Source organism: Hypanus sabinus, chromosome 4 (assembly GCF_030144855.1).
Source record: "Hypanus sabinus isolate sHypSab1 chromosome 4, sHypSab1.hap1, whole genome shotgun sequence".
NCBI lineage: Eukaryota > Metazoa > Chordata > Chondrichthyes > Myliobatiformes > Dasyatidae > Hypanus > Hypanus sabinus.
The window spans coordinates 187818148-187842115 of NC_082709.1; the positions used below are offsets into that span (position 1 = coordinate 187818148).

Consider the following 23968-nt stretch of genomic DNA (forward strand, 5'->3'; position numbering starts at 1 on the left):
TAAGGTGCTTGGAAGTAGGTACAGAGGAGATGTCAGGGGTAAGTTTTTTGCGCAGAGAGTGGTGAGTGCGTGGAATGGACTGCTGGCGACAGTGTTGGAGGCGGATATGATAGGGTCATTTAAGAGACTTCCAGATATATACATGGAGCTTAGAAAAATAGAGGGCTATGGGTAACTCTAGGTAAATTCTAAGGTAAGGACATGTCCAGCATAGCTTTGTGGGCCGAAGGGCCTGTATTGTGCTGTAGGTTTTCTTTGTTTCTTTATTTCTAAATTATATTGTAGCTTTATAAAACTCTAGTTAGGCTGCACCTGGAGTACTACACAGAGTTCTGGTCGCCCCATTATAGACAGGATGTTGAGGTTCTGGAGAGGGCAAGGGAGAGGTTTGCCAGTACGCTGCCTGGTTTAGAGGGCATGTGCTATAACTAGAGGTTGAATAAACGTAGCTTGTTTTCTCTGGAGTGGCAGAGGCAGGGGAAAGATCTGAAAGAGATTTTTAAGATCATGAGAGGAATAAATAAGGTAGACAGACAGTATCTTTTTCCCAGGTTACGTCTAATACTAGAGGGCATGCAGTTAAAGTGAGAGGGATTAATTTCAAGGGAGATGTGACAAGTAAGTTTGTTTGTTTGTTTTTTTACACAGAGAGTGGTGGGTGCCTGGAATGTGTTACCTGGGGTGGTGGTAGAGGCAGATACATTAGGGAGCTTTAAGAGATGTTTAGACAGACACATAAACATGGAGACATAGAAAACCTACAGCACAATACTGGCCCTTTGGCCCACAAAGTTGTGCCGAACATGTCCCTACCTTAGAAATTACCTCAGATTACCCATAGCCCTCTATTTTTCTAAGCTCCAAGTACCTATCTGAAAGTTTCTTAAAAGACCCTATTATATCCGCCTCCACCACCGTTTGCTGGCAGCCCATTCCACGCACTCACCACTCTCCGAGTAAAAACCTACCCCTGATATCTCCTCTGTACCTACTCCCCAGCAACTTAAAACTGTGCCCTCTCGTGTTAGCCATTTCAGCCCTGGGAAAAAGCCTCTGACTATCCACACGATCAATGCCTCTCATCATCTCATACACCTTTATAAGATCACCTCTCATCCTCCGTCACTCCAAGGAGAAAAGGCCAAGTTCACACAACCTATTCTCATAAGGTGTGCTCCCCAAACCAGGCAACATCCTTGTAAATCTCCTCTGCATCCTTTCTATAGTTTCCACATCCTTCCTGTAGCGAGGCGACCAGAACTGAGCACAGTGCTCCAAGTGGGATCTGACCACAGTCCTATATAGCTGTAACATTACCTCTCAGCTCCTAAATTCAATTCCTCAATTAATGAAGGCCAATACACCATACGTCTTCTTAACCACAGGGTCAACCTGCGCAGCTGCTTTGAGCATCCTATGGACTCAGACACCAAGATCCCTCTAATCCTCCATACTGTCAAGAGTTTTACCATAAATACTATATTCTGCCATCATATTTCACCTACCAAAATGAACCACTTCACACTTATCTGGGTTGAACTCTATCTGCCACTTCTCAGCCCAGTTTTGCATCCTATCAATGTCCCAATGTAACCTCTGACAACCTTTCACACTATCCACAACACCTCCAACCTTTGTGTCATCAGCAACTTACTAACCCATCCCTCCACTTCCTCATTCATGTCATTTATAAAAATCACGGAGTAAGGATCCCAGAACAGATCCCTGAGGCACCCCACTGGTGACTGACCTCCATGCAGAATATGATCCCTCTACAACCACTCTTTGCTTTCTGCGGGCAAGCCAGTTCTGGATCCACAAAGCAATGTCCCCTTGTATCCCATGCCTCCATACTTTCTCAATAAGCCTTCAATGGGGTACTTTATCAAATGCCTTGTTGAAGTCCATATACACTACATCTACTGCTCTTCCATCAATGTGTTTAGTCACATCCTCAAAAACTTCAGTCAGGCTCGTAAGACACGACCTGCCTTTACGAAGCTATGCTGACCATGCTACTCCAGACTTCTTGTGCTCGGTCCATATCCCTCTCACCCCATCCTTCTGTGTCCTTTACGGTACAGAGGCTCAAATGCACAGTATCATAAGAAGCTGCAGAAGGCTGTGGGTTCAGCCAGCTCGGGCTTAACCCTCACCCACCATCAAAGACATTGTCAAGAAATGTTGCCTTAAGAAGGTGCTATCCATCATTAAGGACACTCAAATTTCTGACAGTCCATGACCCATGAATACAACCTTACTCTTTCTTTTTTTGCATTATTTATTTATTTTGTAATTTATAGTAATTTTGTCTTTGCTCTGTACTGCTGCCACAAAATAGTAACCATCACATTATATATACTGCCTGAATAGAGAGCCTTATGTCATACGAGGAGAGGCTGAGCAAACTGGAGTGAGAGGTGTCATGATAGAAGTGTACAAGATGACAAGGGGCAAAGATCGAGTGGACAGTCAGAGATTTTTTCCAAGGGCAGAAATGGCTAATATAAGGGGACATAATTTTAAGGTGATTGGAGGGGGGTATGTCAGGGGTAAGTAATTTACACAGAGAGCAGTGGGTGCATGGAAAGTTCTGCCAGGGGTAGTGGTAGAGGGAGATACATTAGGAGCATTTAAGAAACTCTATATAGGCACATGGATGCTAGAAGAATGCAGGGTTAAGTGGGAGGGAAGAACATGGATGCTAGAAGAATGCAGGGTTAAGTGGGAGGGAAGAACATGGATGATAGAAGAATGCAGGGTTAAGTGGGAGGGAAGAACATGGATGATAGAAGAATGCAGGGTTAAGTGGGAGGGAAGAACATGGATGATAGAAGAATGCAGGGTTAAGTGGGAGGGAAGAACATGGATGCTAGAAGAATGCAGGGTTAAGTGGGAGGGAAGAACATGGATGCTAGAAGAATGCAGGGTTAAGTGGGAGGGAAGAACATGGATGCTAGAAGAATGCAGGGTTAAGTGGGAGGGAAGAACATGGATGCTAGAAGAATGCAGGGTTAAGTGGGAGAGAAGAACATGGATGCTAGAAGAATGCAGGGTTAAGTGGGAGGGAAGAACATGGAAGCTAGAAGAATGCAGGGTTAAGTGGGAGGGAAGAATTAGAATGATCTCAGAGTAGATTGAAAGATTGGCTCAGCATTATGGGCTGAATGGTTTGTTCTGAGTTCTGTATATAAGATACTGACAACAAACCTGACTCACCTGCCCATCTCCTCCCTCTGGTGCCTAGCTCCTTCCCTTTCTCCCATGGTCTACTCTCCTCTCCTGTCAGCTTCCTTTGTTTTTACTTTTCACCTTTCACTGTAATCACCTCCCTGCTTTTCACTTCATACCATCCCCCCCTCCACACATCGGCCTTCACCTATCACCTTCTATCTAGTCCTCTTCCTCTTCCCCCACCTTCTTATGCTGGCTTCTTCCCCTTTCCTGATAAATGGTCTCGGCCAGAAACATTGACTGATTATTCATTTCCATAGATACCTAAAAAGTTTCACCAGCATTTTGTGTGTTGCTGTGGATTTCCACTATCTGCAGGACCTTGTGTTTATAAACCAAATTCTGATTCTTAAATGAAATTATTGTACCTGCCTCAACCACTTCCTCTGGCAGCTCACTCCATGAACACCACCGTCTTTGTGAAACTCTGAAAGCTTCAGGCAATCCAGGAATTCATTTGTACTCTGGTGAATTTCACAATAAACTAATCCAAATCATTGAGAAACTTTCTACCAAGTCCCAGTATCAACCAACATTCTACCCACACAGCTGAGAACATTAAGGGGTCCCAAACATAAAGAAGTCCCAAATCTATTTCAGTATCAGAAGGATCAGGTAATGGGCCAGGAAACAGAGGGAAGATGAGGAGTAAGTTCTTTCAGTTTGGAAAGTGTTGGCAAAAAGCAGTTATTACTATATCAGCTATATGATAAGACCACAAGATCATAAGATATAGGAGCAGAATTAAACCATTTAGCAAATTGGGTCTTCTCCACCATTTCATCAATTTCTGATCCATTTTCCCTCTCAGCCCCAATCCCCCACCTTCTGCCCATATCATTTCATGCCCTGACCAATCAAGAACCTATCAACCCCTGCCTTAAATATAACCAATCACTTGGCCTCCACAGTCATTCTAGCACAGGCTGTGTAGTTAAAGAAGATTAATCTGATTTTTATTGCTTCATTATTTCACCCTATCAGGGAATTTTTTTGGTTCTTTTCTCTCCACCAATCTGCTACCTGGAATACACAAGGTAGCTAATATACAAACATTATTCATGTGTCTACAAGGAGACACTAGGCACAGGAATGTCACCAAATACCCCAAGATACTTTTTTTTTATTTTTCCAGGAAATCAGTTGCTCCAGATTCTAGCTAAATACTTGTAAATGTCTACAGATGTCCAGCAATCTAACGGGTTGCATCACCCCTTTTATGGAGGCTCCAATGCACAGGTTCGCAAGAGGCTGCAGAGGGTTGTAGCCTCAGCCAGCTCCATCACAGGTATAACCCTCCACACCATCCAGAAAGTGATATCCATCAGGAGGGAACCTCATCATCTACGACATGCCCTCTTCTCATTACTACCATCGAGCAGGTGGTACAGGAGCCTGAAGACTCACACTCAAAGTCTCCAGAACAGTTTCTTCCCCTCCTCTATCAGGGTTCTGAATGGTCCAGAAACAGTACCTCATAATTTTGCCTTCTTTCTGCATGAATTTCAGAATACTGCCCGGTTATTCCTTTTTCTTTTGTAATTTCTAGTAACTTTATACCTTTATGCTGCATTGCTGCCCCAAACAAGTTTCATGACTCGAATATAAAACCAAGGATGCAAAGTTGAGGCTTTATAAGGCCTCACTTGGAGATGTGAGCAGTTTTTCAGAAAAGCTGTGCTGATGTTGGAGAAGGTTCAGAGGAGGTTCGCGAGAATGATTCCGGGAGTGAAAGGGTTATCATAAGAGGACCAATTGACAGCTCCGGACCTGTTCTCACTGGAATTCAGAAGAATGGGGGCGGGGGGGGAATCTCATTGAAACCTGTCGAATATTCAAAGGCCTCAATAGAGTGGTAGGAGAGGATGAGTTTCTATGGAGGGTGAGTTTAGGACCAGAGGACACATTCTCAGAATAGAGGGATATCCATTTAGAAGAGAAATTTCTTTAGTCAGAGGGTAGTGAATCTATGGAATTTGTTGTCATAGATAGGTGTAGAGGCCAAGTCATTAGCTAGAGGTTGATAGGGTCTTAATTAATCAGAGCGTGAAGTGTTATGGCGTGAAGGCAGGAGAATGGAGTTGAGAGGGAAATGGATTAACCATGATGAAATGTCAGATGAAACTTGATGGGCCAAATGGCCTAATTTTGCTCTCATATCTTGTGGTCTTACATCAGTCAGTGATAATAAACTTGATTCTGTTTCGCTTTTTCTGTCCTCCTCAGTTCTGATACTGGATCGGATCGGATCGGAGCCGAGCCGAGCCAAGCCTTACATTACATTACAGAATGTCTCTCTGGAGCTTACTGCACTCTCCCTATTCCTTTTCTCTTTTCCCAAACAAGATTCCCCTCTCCCTGCCCCCTTCCCAATCTCCGTCCACAATAGAGACCCATATCAGAGTCAGGCTTATCAATCCTCACATATGTCATGAAATTTGTTTTTTTTTGTGACAGCAGTACAGTGCAAGAGATAAAGTTACTACAGTACAGTGCAAAGGTCTCAGGCATTGTAACTATATATATGTACCTAAGACTTTCACACAGTACTTTATGTCTTGTTATCTGGTGTCTTTTTATTGTGATCAAAGTACATATGGATCATCCTGTGGATATACTCAGTAAAGGTTTAGAATAGTAACTATAACAGGATCAATTAAAGTTCAACCAGGGTGCAAAAGACAACAAACTGTGCAAATGTAAATATGAACAAATAGCAATAAATAATGAGAACATGAGATAAAGTGTCCTTAAAGTGAGATCATTGATTGTGGGAACATCTCAATGGATGGGCAAGTGAGAGACGTTATCCCCTTTTGTTCAAGAGCCTGATGGTTGAGGGGTAATAACTATTCCTGAATGTGGTGGTGTGAGTCCCAAGGCTCTTGTATCTTCTACCTGATGGCAGCAGTGAGAAAAGAGCATGGCCTGGGTGGTGGGGGTCCTTGATGATGGATGCTGCTTTCCGATGCTGGGATGAACGGTTGGGTAGGCTGCATCGGATCTGGAATAACAGTTATTTCAATTCCTCTTTACACTTGTGTACTGGAAATGACATTAATCGATCGATAATAAATTCACTTTGAACATTGATTTAGTGCCAGAATAAGGGAGATAAAGAAATCTAAGTGTTTTGGTGATATGCCTCTAAGGAGAGATTGTTTCTCGTCTGCAGAAAGTGGGAAGAATTCAAGGCAGAGTTAAAATAAAACCATTTATGATTGCTTTTTTAAAAATCATTCATAGGGCATTGCCTTTGCTGATGTGGCCAATGTTGATTAGCTTGCTCTGATAAGAACATGAAAAAGTGAATCATTTGCAAAGCCAGACTTTCACTGCATTGTTCGACACTCCAGTGGGTCAAATACCTTGCACTACTGTCAGTTAACAATCTTGCCCTATCACAGCCCTATCTAACCTTCAAGGGAACCGCATGCATTGCCTGAAACAGTTTTCAAAGTCAAAACTAATTTATTATCAAAGTACATATATGTCACCATATACAACCCTGAGATTGATTATCTTGCAGGCATTTACAGGAAAATAAAGACATACAATAGAATTTAAGAAAAACCATACATAAAGACTGACAAAAAATCTAATTGCAGATGAAAGGTAAATAGTGCAAACTAAATAAATAAAAGAAACTGAAAACATGAGATGTGGAGTCTGTAAAAATGACTCCAAAGGTTATGGAATGAATTCAAAGCTGAGGAGGGTGAAGTTATCCTCACCGGTTCAGGAGCCTGATGATTATAGGGTAGTAACTGACCCTGGGCCTGTTGGTATGGGACCTAAGGCTCCTGTACTTCCTGCCCGATGGTGGTGGCCAAATAGAAAAAGGGAGTAGATACAATAGACACAAAATGCTGACCCAAAATGGCGACTGTTTATTCCCCACTAAGAATGCCTCCTGACTTGCTGAGTTCCTCCAGCTTTTTGTGTGTGTTCCTCAAGTTTACCAGCATCTGCAGAATCCCTTGTGCAAAGAAAGTGCATTTAAGTTTTAGGCAGCTGAAAGTTAGAGATAAGATTAGCTGTATTTGTCACACGTACCTCAAAATATGGAGTGAAGTGTGTCATTTGTGTCAGATCAGAGAGGATTGGGCTGAGCGTAGCCTTGAGTGTTGCCAGGCTTCCAACATAGCATGTCCACAACTGACTAACCCGAACCTACACATCTTTGGAATGTGGAAGGAAACTGGAGCAACTTCAGGAAAACCACACGGAAATGGGGAGAACATACAAGCTCCTTCCAGACTGATTGGTGACCACTGGTGCTATAAAGTGATTGCATCAACCATTACGCTACTGTATCACTCTACAAGCTGGCTTCCAGCTCAAACCATTGCTCTCTAATCCACTATGGGAATTTGTAGAATATAAAGAAAGCAGGAGAGAGCTTAAAGAGAGAAATCAGACAGACAGACAGACATACTTTATTGATCCCGAGGGAAATCGAGTTTCATTACAGCCGCACCAACCAAGAATAGTGAGGAAATATAGCAATATAAAACCATAAATAATTAAATAATAATAAGTTAATCAGGCCAAGTGGAATTAAGTCCAGGACCAGCCTATTGGCTCAGGGTGTCTGACACTCCGAGGGAGGAGTTGTAAAGTTTGATGGCCACAGGCAGGAATGACTTCCTATGACGCTCAGTGTTGTATCTCGGTGGAATGAGTCTCTGGCTGAATGTACTCCTGTGCCTAACCAGTACATAATGGAGTGAATGGGAGTCATTGTCCAAGATGGCTTGCAACTTGGACAGCATGACCACACAGCCTCAGAATAGAGGGATGTCCAATTAGAACAGAGGAATTTAATTAGCCAGAGGGTGGTGAATAAGTGGAATTTATTGCCACAGACGACTGTGTAGGCAAAGTCATTGAGTATATTTAAAATGGAGATTGTTAGGTTCTTGATTAGTAAAGGTGTCAAAGGTTACAGAGAAACGGCAATAGAATGGGGTTGAGAAGGACAATAAATCAGCCATGATGGAATGTTGCAGTAAACTCGATGGACTGAATGACCTCATTCTGCTGCCATGTCTTATGCTCTCTGAAATATCTAGCCTAATGCAATTCTAGCCTCCTGATCATCCCATTTTATTTGTTGTCATACCCATGAAGTCCAGTACTCCGGGATTCTAGTCCTAAACTTCTTCACCTCCAGACCCCCCTTGTTTGAGGTACACCTCACAAGCCAACTATGAGATAACATTAGACTGAATTCATGGCCACCTGCCTTTCCAACATTTTACATGGCTCAATAATTTTTGTTTATATCGCTCGTGAACCAACATGGGAATGTCACACAGATATTGAGTACATTGAGGTGAGAGCTCTTGCACATTTTAGACCAGTGACCATCAGACTAGGAGGTAGAATTTGGCCATTCAGCCCATCGAGTCTTCACCTCTATTCCATCATGGTTGATTTACTATCCCTCTCAATCCCATTTTCCTACCTCCTCCTTTGATGCCCTGATTAATCAAGAACCTATCAACCTCCACTTTAAATATACCCAATGACTTGGCCTCCACAGCTGACTTTAGCAATGAATTCCACCAATTCACCACCCCTAGCCAAGAAAATGTTTCCTCATCTCTGTTCTAAAGGGATGACCTTCAGTTCTGCAGCTATGTCCTCAAGTCCAAGACTCCCCCACTATAAGGAACATCCTCTATATATTCACTGTCTAAATCTTTCAATATTCGATAGGTTTCAATAAGATCCACCTTGATTCTTCTAAACTGCAAGGAGTACAGGCCCAGAACATCAGACACTCGTCATATGCTAACCCTTTCATTCCTGGAATAATTCTCATAAATCTGCTCTGGACCCTCTACAAGCCCTGCACATCCTTTCTTAGATAAAGGGTTCAAAACTGCTTATATACTCCAAGTGCGGTGTGACCAATTCCTTATAAAGTCTCAGCATTACATCTTTTTCTAGCCCTCTCAAAATGAATGCTAACATTGCAGTTGCCTTCTTCACCACTGACTCAATTTTCAGCAAGATTAATTTACACACTTCCTTCTGTGCAAATCACCCAACTGAACTTTCCTTATCTTGGATTGCCAGAAACATTTCAGGACAATTATGCAGGCTTTCCTGTTAGAGGTTTGCAAGTATTGATTTTCAAGACGGCTGTTTCAAGATCAGCTCGTAGACCTGCCTTTCCCTTCAGTGCAGAGTCTTGACCAAATGATGGGACCTCAATTTGCTACAACTTTTCCTCCAGCCATTTCATTCTTTATCTATGACAGAACCACTTCAAAATATTCCCTGAGCTTCCAAAAGGAAACTCCAAGTCTGAAGTAAGGAATGAGAGAAACAAAACAAACAGTTTTAAAGAAGGGCAGAAATATAGAAAGCATCTGAAGTGGATGTATTACAGATTGGTACAGCAACTGCTCTGCACATGACTGTAAGAAACTGTAAGAAAGTGCTGTGGACAGTGATCATGAAATACACCACCCATCCCAGACAACCCTTCTTCTCACCTCTCCCTTAGGGGAGAAAATGCAAAAGCCTAAAAGCATGTACCATCAGGCTCAAGATCAGGTTCCACCCTACATTTTAAGATTATTGAACAATGCCCTAGAACAATAAAATGGATTTTTCATCTCACAATTGACACTATTATGGCCTTGCACCAGTATTCACCTACACTGCACTTTATCTGTGACTACAACACTTTATTCTGCATTTTTATTGTTTTTCCTTTTATGATCCAAGGAAACTTGGCTGTGAGAATTCAGAATGGGCTTGCTCATATTGTATTGTAAATAGGCGACCAGAACTGCACACAACACTCCAAATTTGGCCTTACATCTTTTACAACATCAACAAAGCACCCCATCTTCTCAAAGTTCCAAGTCAATTAGTATATGCCCTCCCACAGAGCTCTGAGATATGTTTTCTTGTGGGCATACACAGTAAGTCCAAAAACCACAATAGAATCAATGAAAGACCACACCCTACAGGACAACATACAACCAAGGTACAAAATACAAGAATAATAAAAAGAGAAAAATAATAATTGTAAATAAATAAGCAATAAATATCGAGAACATGAGATGTGGAGTCCTTACAAGAGAGTCCATAGTTAGTGGGAGTATTTCAGTGATGGAGGAGAGTGAAGTTATCTCCATTGGCCTGATGGTTGAAGGGTAATAACTGTTCCTGAACCTGGTGGTTCCCGATCCTCCTTCCTGATGGCAGCAGTGAGAAGAGACCATGACCTGGGTGGCCAAGATGATGGCTGCTTCTTTCCTGCGACAGCACTCCATGTAGATATGCTCAATGGTTGGGAAGGCTTTACCTGTGATGGACTGGGCCGTATCCACTACTTTTTGCAGGATTTTCCATTCAAGGACATTGGTGTTTCCATGCCAGGTCATGATACAGTCAGTCAATATACTGTCCACCACATTTCTACAGAAGTTCATCAAAGTTTTAGATGTCATGCCGAAATCTCCGCAAACTCCTCTGGAAGTAGAGGTACTACCATGTTTTTTCATAATTGCACTTATGTGTTGGTCCCAGGACAGGTCCTCCAAAATAATAACAGCTAGAAATTTGAAGTTGCTGACTCTCTCCCCCCGATCCTCCGATAAGAACTGGCTCATGGAGCTCTCATTTCCTCCCCCCAAGATTAATAATCAGCTCCTTGACTTTGCTAACATTGTGTTGTTGTTACTGTGAGATGGCTTTCCAGAGATTGTACCTGGACCTCTTGTAACTTACTTGGTAGACCAGAATGCCTCTGATCTGGTTCTTAGCAGATTACGGATCTGCTGGTCCATTCAGGGCTTCTGGTTGGGTAAGACTCTGAATAATTTTGGCGGGCATACTCACCTATGACTTTTTTTTTAATATAAAGTTTGTAACAACCATGGAGTACTGATTCAGATTCACAGATGAGTCCTTATACATGGTCCAGTCCACCAACTCAAAACAATCCTATAGCCTCCCACAACTGACTCTTCATTGTCCTCATCTCTTTAGCCTCTGCTTTTATGCAGGTAGAAGGAAAGCCAAGTGATCAGATTTCTCAAAATGTAGTCTGGGCATGGAATAGTAGGCTCACCTTACCATAGTGTAGCAGTGGTCTAGTATGTTGGGACCTCTTGTGTTACAGGTTATATGTTGATGGCAAATAGCCAGAGATTTCTTGAAAGAAGACTGGTCAAGACCCTTCATCAGAACCGGTAAGGAAGGGGGATGTTCACAGAATAAAAAGGTGGGGGGGGGGCGGAGGGAGAATGTCTAGAAGGTGACAGGTCAAGCCAGGTGGTTGGGAAAGATAAAGGACTGGAGGGGAAGGAATCTGATAGGAGAGGAGAGTGGGCTGTAGGAGAAAGGAGAGTAGAAGGGGACCCAGGAGAGGTGATAGGCAAGTGAGAAGAGGTATAAGACCAGAGTGGGGAATAGAAGAAGTGAGGAGGGGGGGGAGGAAAGTTTTTTTTTAAATCAAAAGGAGAAATTGATAATCGTGCCATCAAGGTTGGAGGCTACCCAGGCATTGTGAAGGTCATGGACCAACATCTAAGAATTGGAATTGAAATGCTTGGCACTAGGAAGTTCCACTTTAGGCAGACGGAACAGAGGTCCTCGATGAAGCTGTCCCCCAATTTATGACTAATCTTATTGTAGAAGAATCTGCATCAGGAGCACCGAATATAATAGACAACCCTTATGAGAACAGGTTGAGTGAACTTGGCCTTTTCTCCTTGGATCCATGGAGGATGAAAGGCGACCTGATAGAGATGTATAAGGTGATGAGATGCATTGATCATGTGGATAGTCAGAGGCTTTTTCCCAGGGCTGAAATGGTTGCCACAAGAGGACACAGGTTTAAGATGCTGGGGAGTAGGTACAGAGGAGATGTCAGGGGTAAGCTTTTATATGCAGAGAGTGGTGAGTGCATGGAATGGGCTGCCAGCAACGGTGGTGAAGGCAGATACGATAGGGTCTTTTAAGATACTTTTGGATAGTACATGAAGCTTAGAAAAATAGAGAACTATGGATAAAGCCTAGTAATTTCTAAGGTAGGGACATGTTTGGCACAAATTTGTGTGCTGCAGGTTTTCTATGTTTCTATGACCCCACTAGATAGGTTACCTCACCTGGAAGGACTAATTGAGCCCTGAATGGAGGTGAAGGAGGCCACTTGCAGGGATACGTGTCGGGAGGGACAAATGGACAAGGAAATCATGGAGGGAGTGATCCCTGCAGAAAGCAGAGAGTGGGGGGAAGTTTGGTGGTAGGATCCCTTTGGAGATGGCAGAAGTTGCAGAGAATAACGAGTTGGATACCCAACCTTGAATGGCATTGCTGTACATACAGGCTGACTACTCCTCAAAACAAAACAAGTTCTCACCTTGACAATGCTGATTGGCTTTCGGGACAGATGGTAGGCTGTGTACAGCAGGAAGGTCAGAACTAGTGTGAATGTTCTGTAGCTGAAAAATATAATTACAAGATCAAACTTCAAAATTCAGAGTAAAACTATCAAAGTATAATAAATAATTTATTGTCACCATAAACAACCTTGAGATTCACTTTCTTGTGTGTATTCACAGAAGAATGAAGAAATATGATAGAATCTATTGAGATTGTATGAGGGGTGGGAGATTGTATGAGGGGTGTGTGGGGTCCTTCATAATGCTGTTTGCTTTGCAGATGCAGCATATAGTGTAATTGTGTAATGTGTCATCCATGTCAGTGGTGTTTGATGGAAAAAGAAGTGGTGCCAGCACAGACCACTGTGGCTACCACTAGTCACAGGCAGCCAACCTGAAATGACTCCCTTTATTCCCACTCTTTGGCTCTGGCCAATCAGCCACTGCTTTATCCATGCTATATTCCCTGGAGCATAGGAGAATTGATAGAGGTGTACAAAATTATGAGGGGTATAAACAGGGTAAATGCAAGGAGGCTTTTCTGTTGAGGTTGGATGAGATTAGAACTAGAAGTCATGGGTTAAAGGTGAAAGGTGAAATATTTAAGGGGAACATGAGGAGGATGGTGAAACAAGCTGCCAGTGGATGCAGGTCCGAATTCAGCATTTAAGAGAAGTTTGGCAAGCACATGGATGGGAGGTGTGTAGAGGTCCATGGTCTGGGTGCAGGTCAATGGCACTTGATGGGTCCGTGGTGCTCTGTGATATAATGTTAACCAGACTCAATATTTGGCATTTACAACAGGAAGAGGGAGTCGAGATTAAGCTTATCTGCCCTTCACTTCTTGATAGCTTCTATACCAGATACTATACCATAAAACATACAAATAAAATTAGGCCATTCCATAAGATCATAAGACTAAAGACATAGGAGCAGAATTAAGTCACTCGACCCATCGAGTCTGCACTGCCATTCCATCATGGGTGATTTACTATCCCCCTCAACCCCTTTTTCCTGCCTTCCCCTCTTAAACTTTGACACCTTTACTAATCTAGCAACTATCAAGCTCTGCTTTAAATACACTCAATGACTTGGCCTGCACAACCATTGGATTCCCTCTAACTAAAGAAATTCCTCCTCATCTCTGTTCTAAAGGGACATCCCTCTATTCTGATGGTGTGCTTTCTGGTCCTAGACTCACCCACTGTAGGAAATATCCTCTCCACATCCATTCTATCCAGGCCTTTCAATATTCAATAGGTTTCTATGAGGTTCTCCTTCATTCTTCTAAACTCCAGCAAGTACAGGACGAGAGTCATCAAATACTCATTCACTCCCGTTTCACTCCCTTGATCATTCTCGTAAACTTCCAATGCCAGCACATCATTTCCTGGTATGGAGACACAAAACTGCTCACGATACTCCTCGTGTGGTCTGAGCACTGCCTTACAAAGCCTCAGCATTACATCCTTGTTTTTATATTCTAATCCTCTCAAAATGAATGCTAACATTGCATGTGCCTTCCTCACTACTGACTCAGCCAGCAATTTAACCTTTAAAGGACAGGAGCTCTCTCTGCATCCCTGATTTCTGAATTTACTCCCCAATTAGAAAACAGTCTCTGCCTTTATGCTGTATATTCTTCCAAATGCACATTCTGGGCATTATATGCCACAGAATTCTGTGAGATCTAATGTGGTCCATGTCTTTCTCACCAGCACAGAGGACTATCCTTGCTCGGGTATTGTTTATTAGTGTGTCATGTGCATCATAAATGATAGAATTTAGCTGAACTACCCCTCAGATACAGAAACAAGATAAACCTGTTCAACCGCTCAGACAAGGAACTATGCAAAGGGGGAATACGAGAGTGGTGACATTTACAGTAAGAATCAGACAGACTATAACCAAGAAAAGAGCTCTTCTCGCACGCCAGCATCTCATGATGGTATAAACTTTACCCAAAAAATCCGGGCTATTTTCAAAAGCACAATTCTGAAATGTGCCAACTCTGTTTACTGAACTCTTCATTGCTACTACTTTAGGTGTGTATGTTTACTGAAATGATGATAAGGCAAAAGTGCTTTTTATTGCACTTAGCTGGCACTGCAAACAGGATATGTACACAATGATGTAAAAGGAAAGAGCAGATAAATTCCAATTAAGGTTGGGATTGCAAAAGAAAATAACTTCTTTACAACCTCACTAAATGTTTTAGAAACAGCTTCTTCCCCTCCACCATCAAATTTCTGAATGGACAATGAACCCATGAACACGACCTCACTACTTTCGCTCTTCTTTTATACTAATTATAATTTTAAAATACATTTCTTAATGTAATTTCTATAGTATATTTTATGTAGTGCATTGTACTCCTAAACTCCACTGTGAACTGTCCCAAGTATGGCTGTGAAAGGAAGAGGGTTTGACATAGGACTAGCAACCCCATCCCGTAAAAACCCAGAGCTACAGAAATGCCAGCAGAAGCCCCAAAGACCTCATCCCTGGGAGTGGAAAGATCTTCGATGGGCTACACCTGGGGACAATTTGAAAGACTAGCCCAGGACAAAGGACTCTTGTGAGCTGCCATCAGCAGCCCGTGCCCCAATGAGGATGATGGGCTTAAGAAGAAGACTGTACTGCTGCCGCAAAACAACAAATTTCACAACATTTTTTGTTTCACTCACCATTGGTCACGAGTAAACGAAGTTACAAAGTAAATCCCCAAAGGAACCGAGGCCATTGATTGCCGCCCGTTACCTAAACTCCGACAAGGGTCCAAGAATTCACTTTGCTGCATTTAAAGCAGGTGGTGTTGGTTTCAAAGATTTTGGTCTATCTGCGCAAAGGCCTGGTGCTGAAAGATGTCATCCTTCTCTTCCTCTGACAGGTCTTCTCCATAAAACTAGAATAAAGAGATTATTATGATTAACAATCAAATTATTAAAAACACTTGCTGAAATGGATGACAGTTACTGTCAGTAGTGAGTTCTGCATTCAAATGATGGTTATCTCTTCCTTAATTTCACTGTCAACCACGTCACAGGCACATTTACATATGTAATACATTCTGTACATGCATAACCCCAAGTTCTCTATTATCCGTGTATTTTTCAACAGGTGTTCAGTTTTGTCGACAATATCCACAACCATTCCCTCCAATTAACATTCTTTCGATATGTGTGAGGTAACATTTTAGCAAGATAATTACCTATGGCTATTCCATAACCTAATTTGAACTAATTCCTATACATCACAGGCCCATCCCTCCCACCACTGGTAGTATCTACAGAAAGTGCTGCCTCGAGAAAGCAACATCTACCATCAAGATCGTCGCTATCTATCTCTCTCCATATATTAAATTCTGTAAAGTGAAGGTGCTTTAAAAAATAATGAAATGAAAATTTTCTGAATATCAAAAGATTACTATAAAGAGCAGTAACCAGTAAAAAAAAACCTAAGTTAAATCAATATTTGCCCTTTGTTCTTATCGTATCCACAGACTATACATGGCCCAGCCAGAACTGGACACATTTTTGCGCCTTGTTGAATTCGGCAAGATCTGCAACAGTACAGGGTTCCTCTAGCGATGGGCAATGCAGGAGACGTTGCATAGTTTGTGGCTCAGTTAGTTCCACATTCACAAGTTGTCGGGCTAGTTGTATACCCCCATTTGCTTAGGGGCCAAGATAGAAGCATTCACGTCGTGGTTCTATTTCAACCAACTCTACCACCACCACGTGCAGCAAATAGTGTATTTGCCCTTTAAAACTGCATCAATTCTCTTAGGTATACTGTCATGCAGTTTTAAAAGAAAATCGGCTGGCAAATTGTTCCAAGCTTCTTGGAGAACTTGCCACAGTTCTTCTGCAGACTTTGGCTGTCTCACTTGCTTCTGTCTCTGCAGGTAATCCCAGAGAGCCTTGATGACATTGAGATCACGGCTCTGTGGAGGCCACACTATTTGTCGCAGAACTCCCTGTTCTCCTCTTCACTGAAGACAGTTCTTTATGACCTTGGTCATGAGTTTGTGGTCATTGTCCTGCTGCAAAATTAAGTTGGGACCAATCAGGCATCTCCCTGATGGTACTGTGTGATAGATGGGAATCTGTTTTAACTTCTTAGCATTGAGGAGTCTATTAATTCTGACCAGATCACCAAATCCACTTGCAGAAATGCAGCCTCAAACCTGAAAGGAATGTCCACCACACTTCACTGTTGGCTGCAGACATTCATCTATGTAGCATTCTCCAGCTCTCCTATGGATAAACTGCTTCCTGATTGAGCCAAAAATTTCAAATTTTATCTCATCAGTCCAGAGCACCTGCTGCCATTGTTCAGCACCCCAGTTCTTATGTTTTTGTGTGTACATCAGTCACTTGGCTTTGTTTACATTTCGGAGGAATGGCTTTTGGCAGCAACTCTTCCATGAAGACCACTTCTGACAAGACTTCTCCAGATTATAGAGGGATGTAGTTGTGTTCCAGTGGCTTCAGTCAGTTCACACCTGATGGCAGTGCTAGACTTCTTCTAAGTTAGAAGGGACATCGGTTTGATGTGTCTCTCCTCTGCTGCACTGCTTCCATGGCCGATCACCGTGTATCTGATCCACAAACATACCTGCCTCTTTCAGCTTCTTCTGAAAAGCTGTACAGCACATCTTGAAACTCCTGTTCTACAGCAAGATTTCTGCTTGGGAGAGACCTTGCTGATGCAGGATGACCAACTCGTGTCTCGTTGCTGTGCTCACTCTTGCCATGGAATAAGAATCGATGATTTAAGGGTTAAACTGTCATATCTGCCACTCTCTCACCTTTTAGTTTAGTTGTCCTTTACCAAGTTTGATTCCTTTTACACCCGTTTTTGTTTCAGTTTAGTTCATTAAATCCATTACAGCATTGATCATTAGCACCTGTTTGTTATCTTTATTTAATCATACACTGGGTTAGATATCTAAAAAGTCATCAAGTTTTTACTGGAAAAGTCATCTTTTACTTCATGTTACTTTCTTTAATGAAATACAACTATTTCTCTGTAACATTTAATTTCTTGGAAAATGAGTGTTTTGAAATCTAAAATTTGTTCTTTTCTACTGATGCACTAATCACTATCATCATATGCCATGTCGTACGACGTGTGAGATCACGGTCTTTGACCACGAGTGTTCTTGGCAAATTTTTCAACAGGAGTGGTTTGCCATTGCCTTCTTCTGGACAGTGTCTTTACAAGACGGGTGACCCCAGCCATTATCAATACTCTTCAGAGATGAGCTGCCTGGCATCAGTGGTCACATAACAAGGACTTGTGGTCTGCACCAGCTGATCGTACAACCATCCACCACCTGCTGCCTTGGCTTCACGTGACCCTGATCTGGGGCTAAGTAGGTGCTACACCTTGCCTAAGAGCAACCTGCAGGGCTGGCGGAGGGAATGAGCGCCACCCTATATCTCCACCTTGCCACTCATATATCTAAAATCCAATAGAATATTCCAACTTCTCTACAGAGCACTGGTCTGCAGCTTCAACAACTTCTTCCACACATTTAACCTATTACTCATAGAGTAATTGGGCTAGGAAACAGCATTCTTCATGCTGACCCTAGAAAAACATCTAGGGTGCCTGAGACCTTTGCACAGATATATACATATACATTTTGTGTGACTGCATGTTTACTTGCTGTCCTATCGTATACGTGCTGTATGTGCCTTGTGCTGTGTATAGCAATGCTGTTTTGTACCTTGGCTCCAGAGGAACGCTGTTTTGATTTGGGTGTTCATATATGGTTGAAGGACAATTAAACATGAACTGAACTAATCACTTTGCACTAAAATACATTCTTTTATTGTTATAAGTGTGGTCTTTCTTGTAAAAATTGTGTATAATTTACGGTTAATTGATTTTTCCTTGTGAGTTGTTTATCTGATGCTCTGTACCTGTGATGCTGCTGTAAGTAATTTTTCAGTGCACCTGGGCATGTGATAATAAACTTGACATAGATTTCCCAATATTTACACCAAGGGATTAATCAATAACAACAGGAATCAGGAACCTAAACTGTTCTCCTGAGAACAAGATCCAGGCTCTAATTCCAATTCAGACTGGACTCCTGTTGTAGTCGTTATTCTGTTAACTCAGCAGAGGCCAGCTCTTGGCAATTTGATTAGCTGAATGAGAACAGCAGAGCGTGACCCTGCTCATGGACTGTTTGTCCCATCAGGGAGGAGGCTGCATAGCATCCACACCAGCACCACCAGACTCGAAGCAGTAATGCTGACCAATTAGTCATTTATAGTGACCGCACAGACTGCATGGAACATCAGAGTCTCTCGTCCACCCATCAGAGATATTTAGCAGAGCATTGCATAGGCTGGGCCCTCAGCACAGTCAATGATCCCTCCCAGTCGTCCAACAATCTCTTTCACGCCCTACCATCAGGCAGGAGGTAGTGTAATATGAGAATGCGAAACAGCTTCTTCCCCAGGCTGTGAGACGACTGAACTCCCTGCCATCACCCAGGTCTCCTCACTCATGAAGCACCAGTAGCATTATACTGTTTACTTTGTGACTTATTATTTGTTAATTTATTGTGGTAATAGTAATTTTTGTGTTGTGTGTGTGAGTTAAATGTGCTGCATTGTGTACCTCGACCTACAGAAACATTATTTTATTTGGCAGTATACATGTAAAAGGTGATAAACTGAACTTGAACTGATTTTATATCTTTGTACAATACAGCAGCCGCTGAACAATAAATTTCAATTCACACCTTCTAACTTCTGTAGATGCACAGTGCAGAGTATCCTGGCTGGTCGATCTCAGACTGGTATGGAAACACCAATGCCTAAGAACAGAAAAGGCTACAGAAAGTAGTGGATACAGCCCAATATCACTGGCAAGGCCATCCCCACTGCTGGGCACACCTACAAAGAGCACTGCTACAAGAAAGCATCAATCCATCATCAAGGAACCCCGCCATCCAGGCTGTGCTCTCTTCTCACCCTTCGGGAAGGAGGCACCCTTCCAGTGTCTCATCCGAGTCATTCACAAAAATCAGGGTCCCAGAACAGACCTCCAGGCAGAATGCCACCCACTGCCTTTGGTGGGCAAGACAATTCTGAATCCACACAGCCAAAATTCCCAATAAATACATGCCTCCTGACTTTCTGAATGAGCCTGTCATGAGGAATCGTGGAATCCTGACAAATGCATTACTAAAATATACCACACCAGAATCAATCAAGATCAGGTTTAATATCACTGGCATATGTCATGAAATTTGTTGTTATATGGCAGCAGTTCATAATAAAAAAGACTATAAGACTATAATTGCAATAAGCAATTTTTTTTAAATAAAGTAGTAAAATAAGAGGAAAAAATATGAAGGAAGTGTTTTTGGATTCATAGATCATTCAGAAATCTATTGGCAGAGGCGAAGAAGCTGTTCCTCAATCACTTTAGGTTCCTGTACCTCCTTCGTGATGATAACAATGAGAACAAGACATGACCTGGCTGATGGGGTCCTTAATGGTGGATGCCGCCTTTTAGTGGCATCGCCTTTTGAAGGTGTCCTCGATGCCGGGGAGGGTGGTGCCCACAATGGAGCTGACTGAATTTACAACTTCCTGAAGCTTTTTCCAATTTGCCTGCCTTCATCAATATGTTGTGTCACTTCTTCATCCCTATACCCTTCCCAGCCTGCTTTCATGGCCTCCCAAGTACCATTAAAGAGACTCTTAGGTAGGCACATGGAAGAAAGTACAGGAGGGAAGCATTCCATCAATCTTAGAGTGGGTTAAAAGGCTGCCACATCGTGGAACGAAGGGCTTGTACTCTGCTGTACCTTTCTATGTTCCATATTGATCTCAAATCAGTTTCAACATGCCTTGTGGACATTCAAAATGCTTCCCAATGCACATATACTCCACCCTGGGAGGATTTAAATTACTACTGAATAACAGCAAAACTACTTCCCAGGACTCAGCCATATTCCTCCACGTAGAACAGAGAGCAAACAGAACATGGAGGGCTATGTCGGAGGGTTAAATTGATCTTAGAGTACGCTAAAAGGTCAACATGACATCATGGGCTGAAGGGCCTGTACTGTGCTGTACTGTTCTATGTTCTAACAGTTATAAATATAAATCAGAGCATTGAGTATAGGAGTTGGGATGTAACATTAAAATTGTACGAGGCATTGGTAAGGCCGAATTTGGAGTATTGTGTACAGTTCCGGTCATCGAATTCTCGGAAAGATGTCAACAAAATAGAGAGAGTACAGAGGAGATTTACTAGAATGTTACCTGGGTTTCAGCACCTAAGTTACAGGGAAAGGTTGAACAAGATAGGTCTTTATTCTTTGGAGCATAGAAGGTTGAGGGGGACTTGATAGAGGTATTTAAAATTATGAGGGGGATAGATAGAGTTGATGTGGATAGGCTTTTTCCATTGAGAGTAGGGGAGATTCAAACAAGAGGACATGAGTTGAAAGTTAGGGGGCAAAAGTTTAAGGGTAACACGAGGGGGAATTTCTTTACTCTGAGAGTGGTAGCTGTGTGGAACAAGCTTCCAGTAGAAGTGATAGAGGCAAGTTTGGTATTGTCATTTAAAGTAAAATTGGATAGGTATATGGACAGGAAAGGAATGGAGGGTTATGGGCTGAGTGCGGATCAGTGGGACTAGGTGAGAGTAAGCATTTGGCACGCACTAGAAGGGCCAAGATGGCCTGATTCCTTGCTGTCATTGTTATATGGTTATATATAGTTCATCAACCCTTCTTCCTGATCCTTCTAGCATTCAAATAGAGGCACACAAAATGCTGGAGGAACACAGCAGGTCAGGCAGCATCTATGGAAATGAATAAGCAGTTGATGTTTCAGGCCGAGACCCATCATCAGGACTGGAAAGGAAGGGGGAAGATGCCAGAATAAGAAGGTGAGGGGAGGGGGAGGATGACAAGCTAGAAGGTGACAGGTGAAGCCAGGTGGGTGAGGAGGGGGAGGATGAAGTGAGAAGCTGGGAGGTGATGGGCGGAAAAGGCAAAAGACTGGAGAAGGAGGAGTCCAATAGGAGAGGGGTGTGACCATTGGAGAAAGGAGGGGCACCAGGGGAAGTGAGAAGACGCAAGAGGCCAGTGGGAAATTAGAGAAGAGGGAAGAAGGAGAGGGGGAAATGAAAAACAAAAATTTTTCATCCCATCCAACTGACTGCAATTTGGCCACTTCCCAGTGCGGATCCTTCCTCACAGTTTCTCTACCTTTACACAACTGCCCCATCCTCTAACCTATCACTCTGTTTCCCATACACGTCAACTACAAGCGGTGTGAAAGAGCAGTCACCGGTGCAACGGGCCCTACACCCGGGGAGAGTGACCTGCCGGGTGACACTGGAGACCGACCCGAGGTAGAGGTCAGCTCGGCACCCATCCCGGGACAGAGACAACCCCTGCACCGTTCCCCCGCCTCCCCCAGCCTGCTGTCACTACCGCCCCGACACCAGCCTGCACTCACCGATGCCAGCCGATCCTGGTTCAGTATCCCGCTTCCCGGACCGCTCCTTCACCTGACAACCAGCACTTCCGGGTGGCAACAGGTGCAGCAGCCGCCGCAGCCAGCTAAGCGCTGCGCATGCGTCCCCAGCCCCGACGTACTGAGCATGTGCTGCCGCCGGGCATCCTGGGCATTGTAGTACTTCCGTGCGGACACCGTCCACTCACACGCCACTCGGCAAGCCAAGCAGCATTTGTGGAGGTGTAGGCATAAAATGCTGTGTTGCAGATGTGCTGGAGAACATGATTATGTAATTGTGGAGAAGGACTAGGCCAAAATGTAGCAACCGTGGAGGGGCACATCGATCGTCTAAGGCAGCAGTGTTCCGTATATAAGCAGTGGAAGTTCGGAATGTCCGGGTAGAAATAGACAGAAGTTCTTAAGCACAAAAGACTGCGTCAATGGGACCTATTAATGTCCAGAATACTGATAGGTTAAAGTCAATGTATAAAGTGCATGATTTCCAAGATTCAGGATTGTTTAATGTGATTTCCTGTATAAAAGTGCAAAGGAGAAGGAAACGATTCTTACTCCGGATCCGGTGCCACACGGGGAAAAAAACACTAAAGATAAAGAACACAATAATAATGAAAAAAGAAACACAATAAGATAGCCTATGTAGAATGATTGTATGCCCACAAAGTGATGCTAAGCTGCCAAAGTTCAAACTTTGACAGTCTATCAGCAGGGTATGTAAATTGAATTGACTTTATTTCTTACATCCTTCACATACATGAGGCGTAAAATTCATTACGTTATGTCTCCATCTAAATGTGGGATGTGTAATCACAGTAATTTATAATAAATAGAACAGTCCATGTAACGTAGAACTACATTCAAATCAGCTGAGTTAGTCAGTCTGATGGCCTGGTGGAAGAAGTTGTCCCAGAACCCGTTGGTCCTGGCTCTGACGTTGCGGTACCATTTCGCGGATGGTAGCATTTGGAATAGATTGTGGTTGGGGTGACTCGGGTCCCCAATGATCCTTCGGTCCCTTTTTACACACCTGTCTCTGTAAATGTCCTGAATCATGAGAAGTTCACAACTACAGATGCACCGGGATGTCCACGCCACTCTGCGGAGTCCTGCGATTAAGGGAGGTACAGTTCCCATATCAGGCAGTGATGCAGCCAGTCAGGATGCTCTCAATTGTGCCCCTGTAGAAAATTCTTAGGATTTGGGGGCCCATGCCAAACTTCCTCAACCGTCTGAGGTTAAAGAGGCGCTGTTGTGCCTTTTTCACCACACAGCCAGTATGTACAGACCACGAGATCCTCGGTGATGTGGATGCCGAGGAACTTAATGTTGTTCACCCTCTCAACCCCAGATCCATTCATGTCATGGCCGGCAAATGGTATAAAATATTTAGGTATAAGAGTTGATAATGATATAAAGAATTTATATAAATTAAATTACTTACCACTATTGAAAAAAATTCAAGAAGATAAATGGATGGTATTACCAATAACATTAGTAGGTAGAGTAAATACCATAAAAATGAATATATTTCCTAGATTACAATACTTATTTCAATCACTACCAATACAAATACCCCAGAAGTTTTTTCAAGAGTTAAATAAATATGTGAGGAAGTTTCTTTGGAAAGGTAAGATGTCAAGAATATCGTTGGAAAAATTGACATGGAAATTTGATCTAGGAGGGTTACAATTTCCAAATTTTAAGAATTATTATAAAGCAAATCAACTTAGATTTATTGCATCTTTTTTGAGAAAGATAAACCAGCATGGATTAGAATAGAACTAGATAAAATAGGAG

At 42.7% G+C, this 23968-nt stretch overlaps 1 protein-coding gene across 2 annotated transcripts in view; it reads right to left on the reverse strand.

Annotated features, from left to right (window-relative positions):
* LOC132393573 (glucose-6-phosphate exchanger SLC37A1-like) overlaps positions 1 to 22263 on the reverse strand; it is a 98891-nt gene extending 76628 nt beyond the window's left edge. Inside the window, exons 1-3 of one of the 2 annotated variants that reach the window (XM_059969007.1) lie at positions 22154 to 22263; positions 15335 to 15552; positions 12626 to 12707 (exon numbers count right to left, since the gene is read on the reverse strand). In XM_059969007.1, coding sequence (XP_059824990.1) covers positions 12626 to 12707; positions 15335 to 15447 — 195 coding nt within the window. In that variant the 5' untranslated portion in view covers positions 15448 to 15552; positions 22154 to 22263. Of the gene's footprint in view, positions 1 to 12625; positions 12708 to 15334; positions 15553 to 19413; positions 19483 to 22153 lie in introns of those variants that run through there. The other variant, XM_059969008.1, reaches the window with a different exon arrangement.
* Positions 22264 to 23968: the final 1705 nt, after the last annotated feature.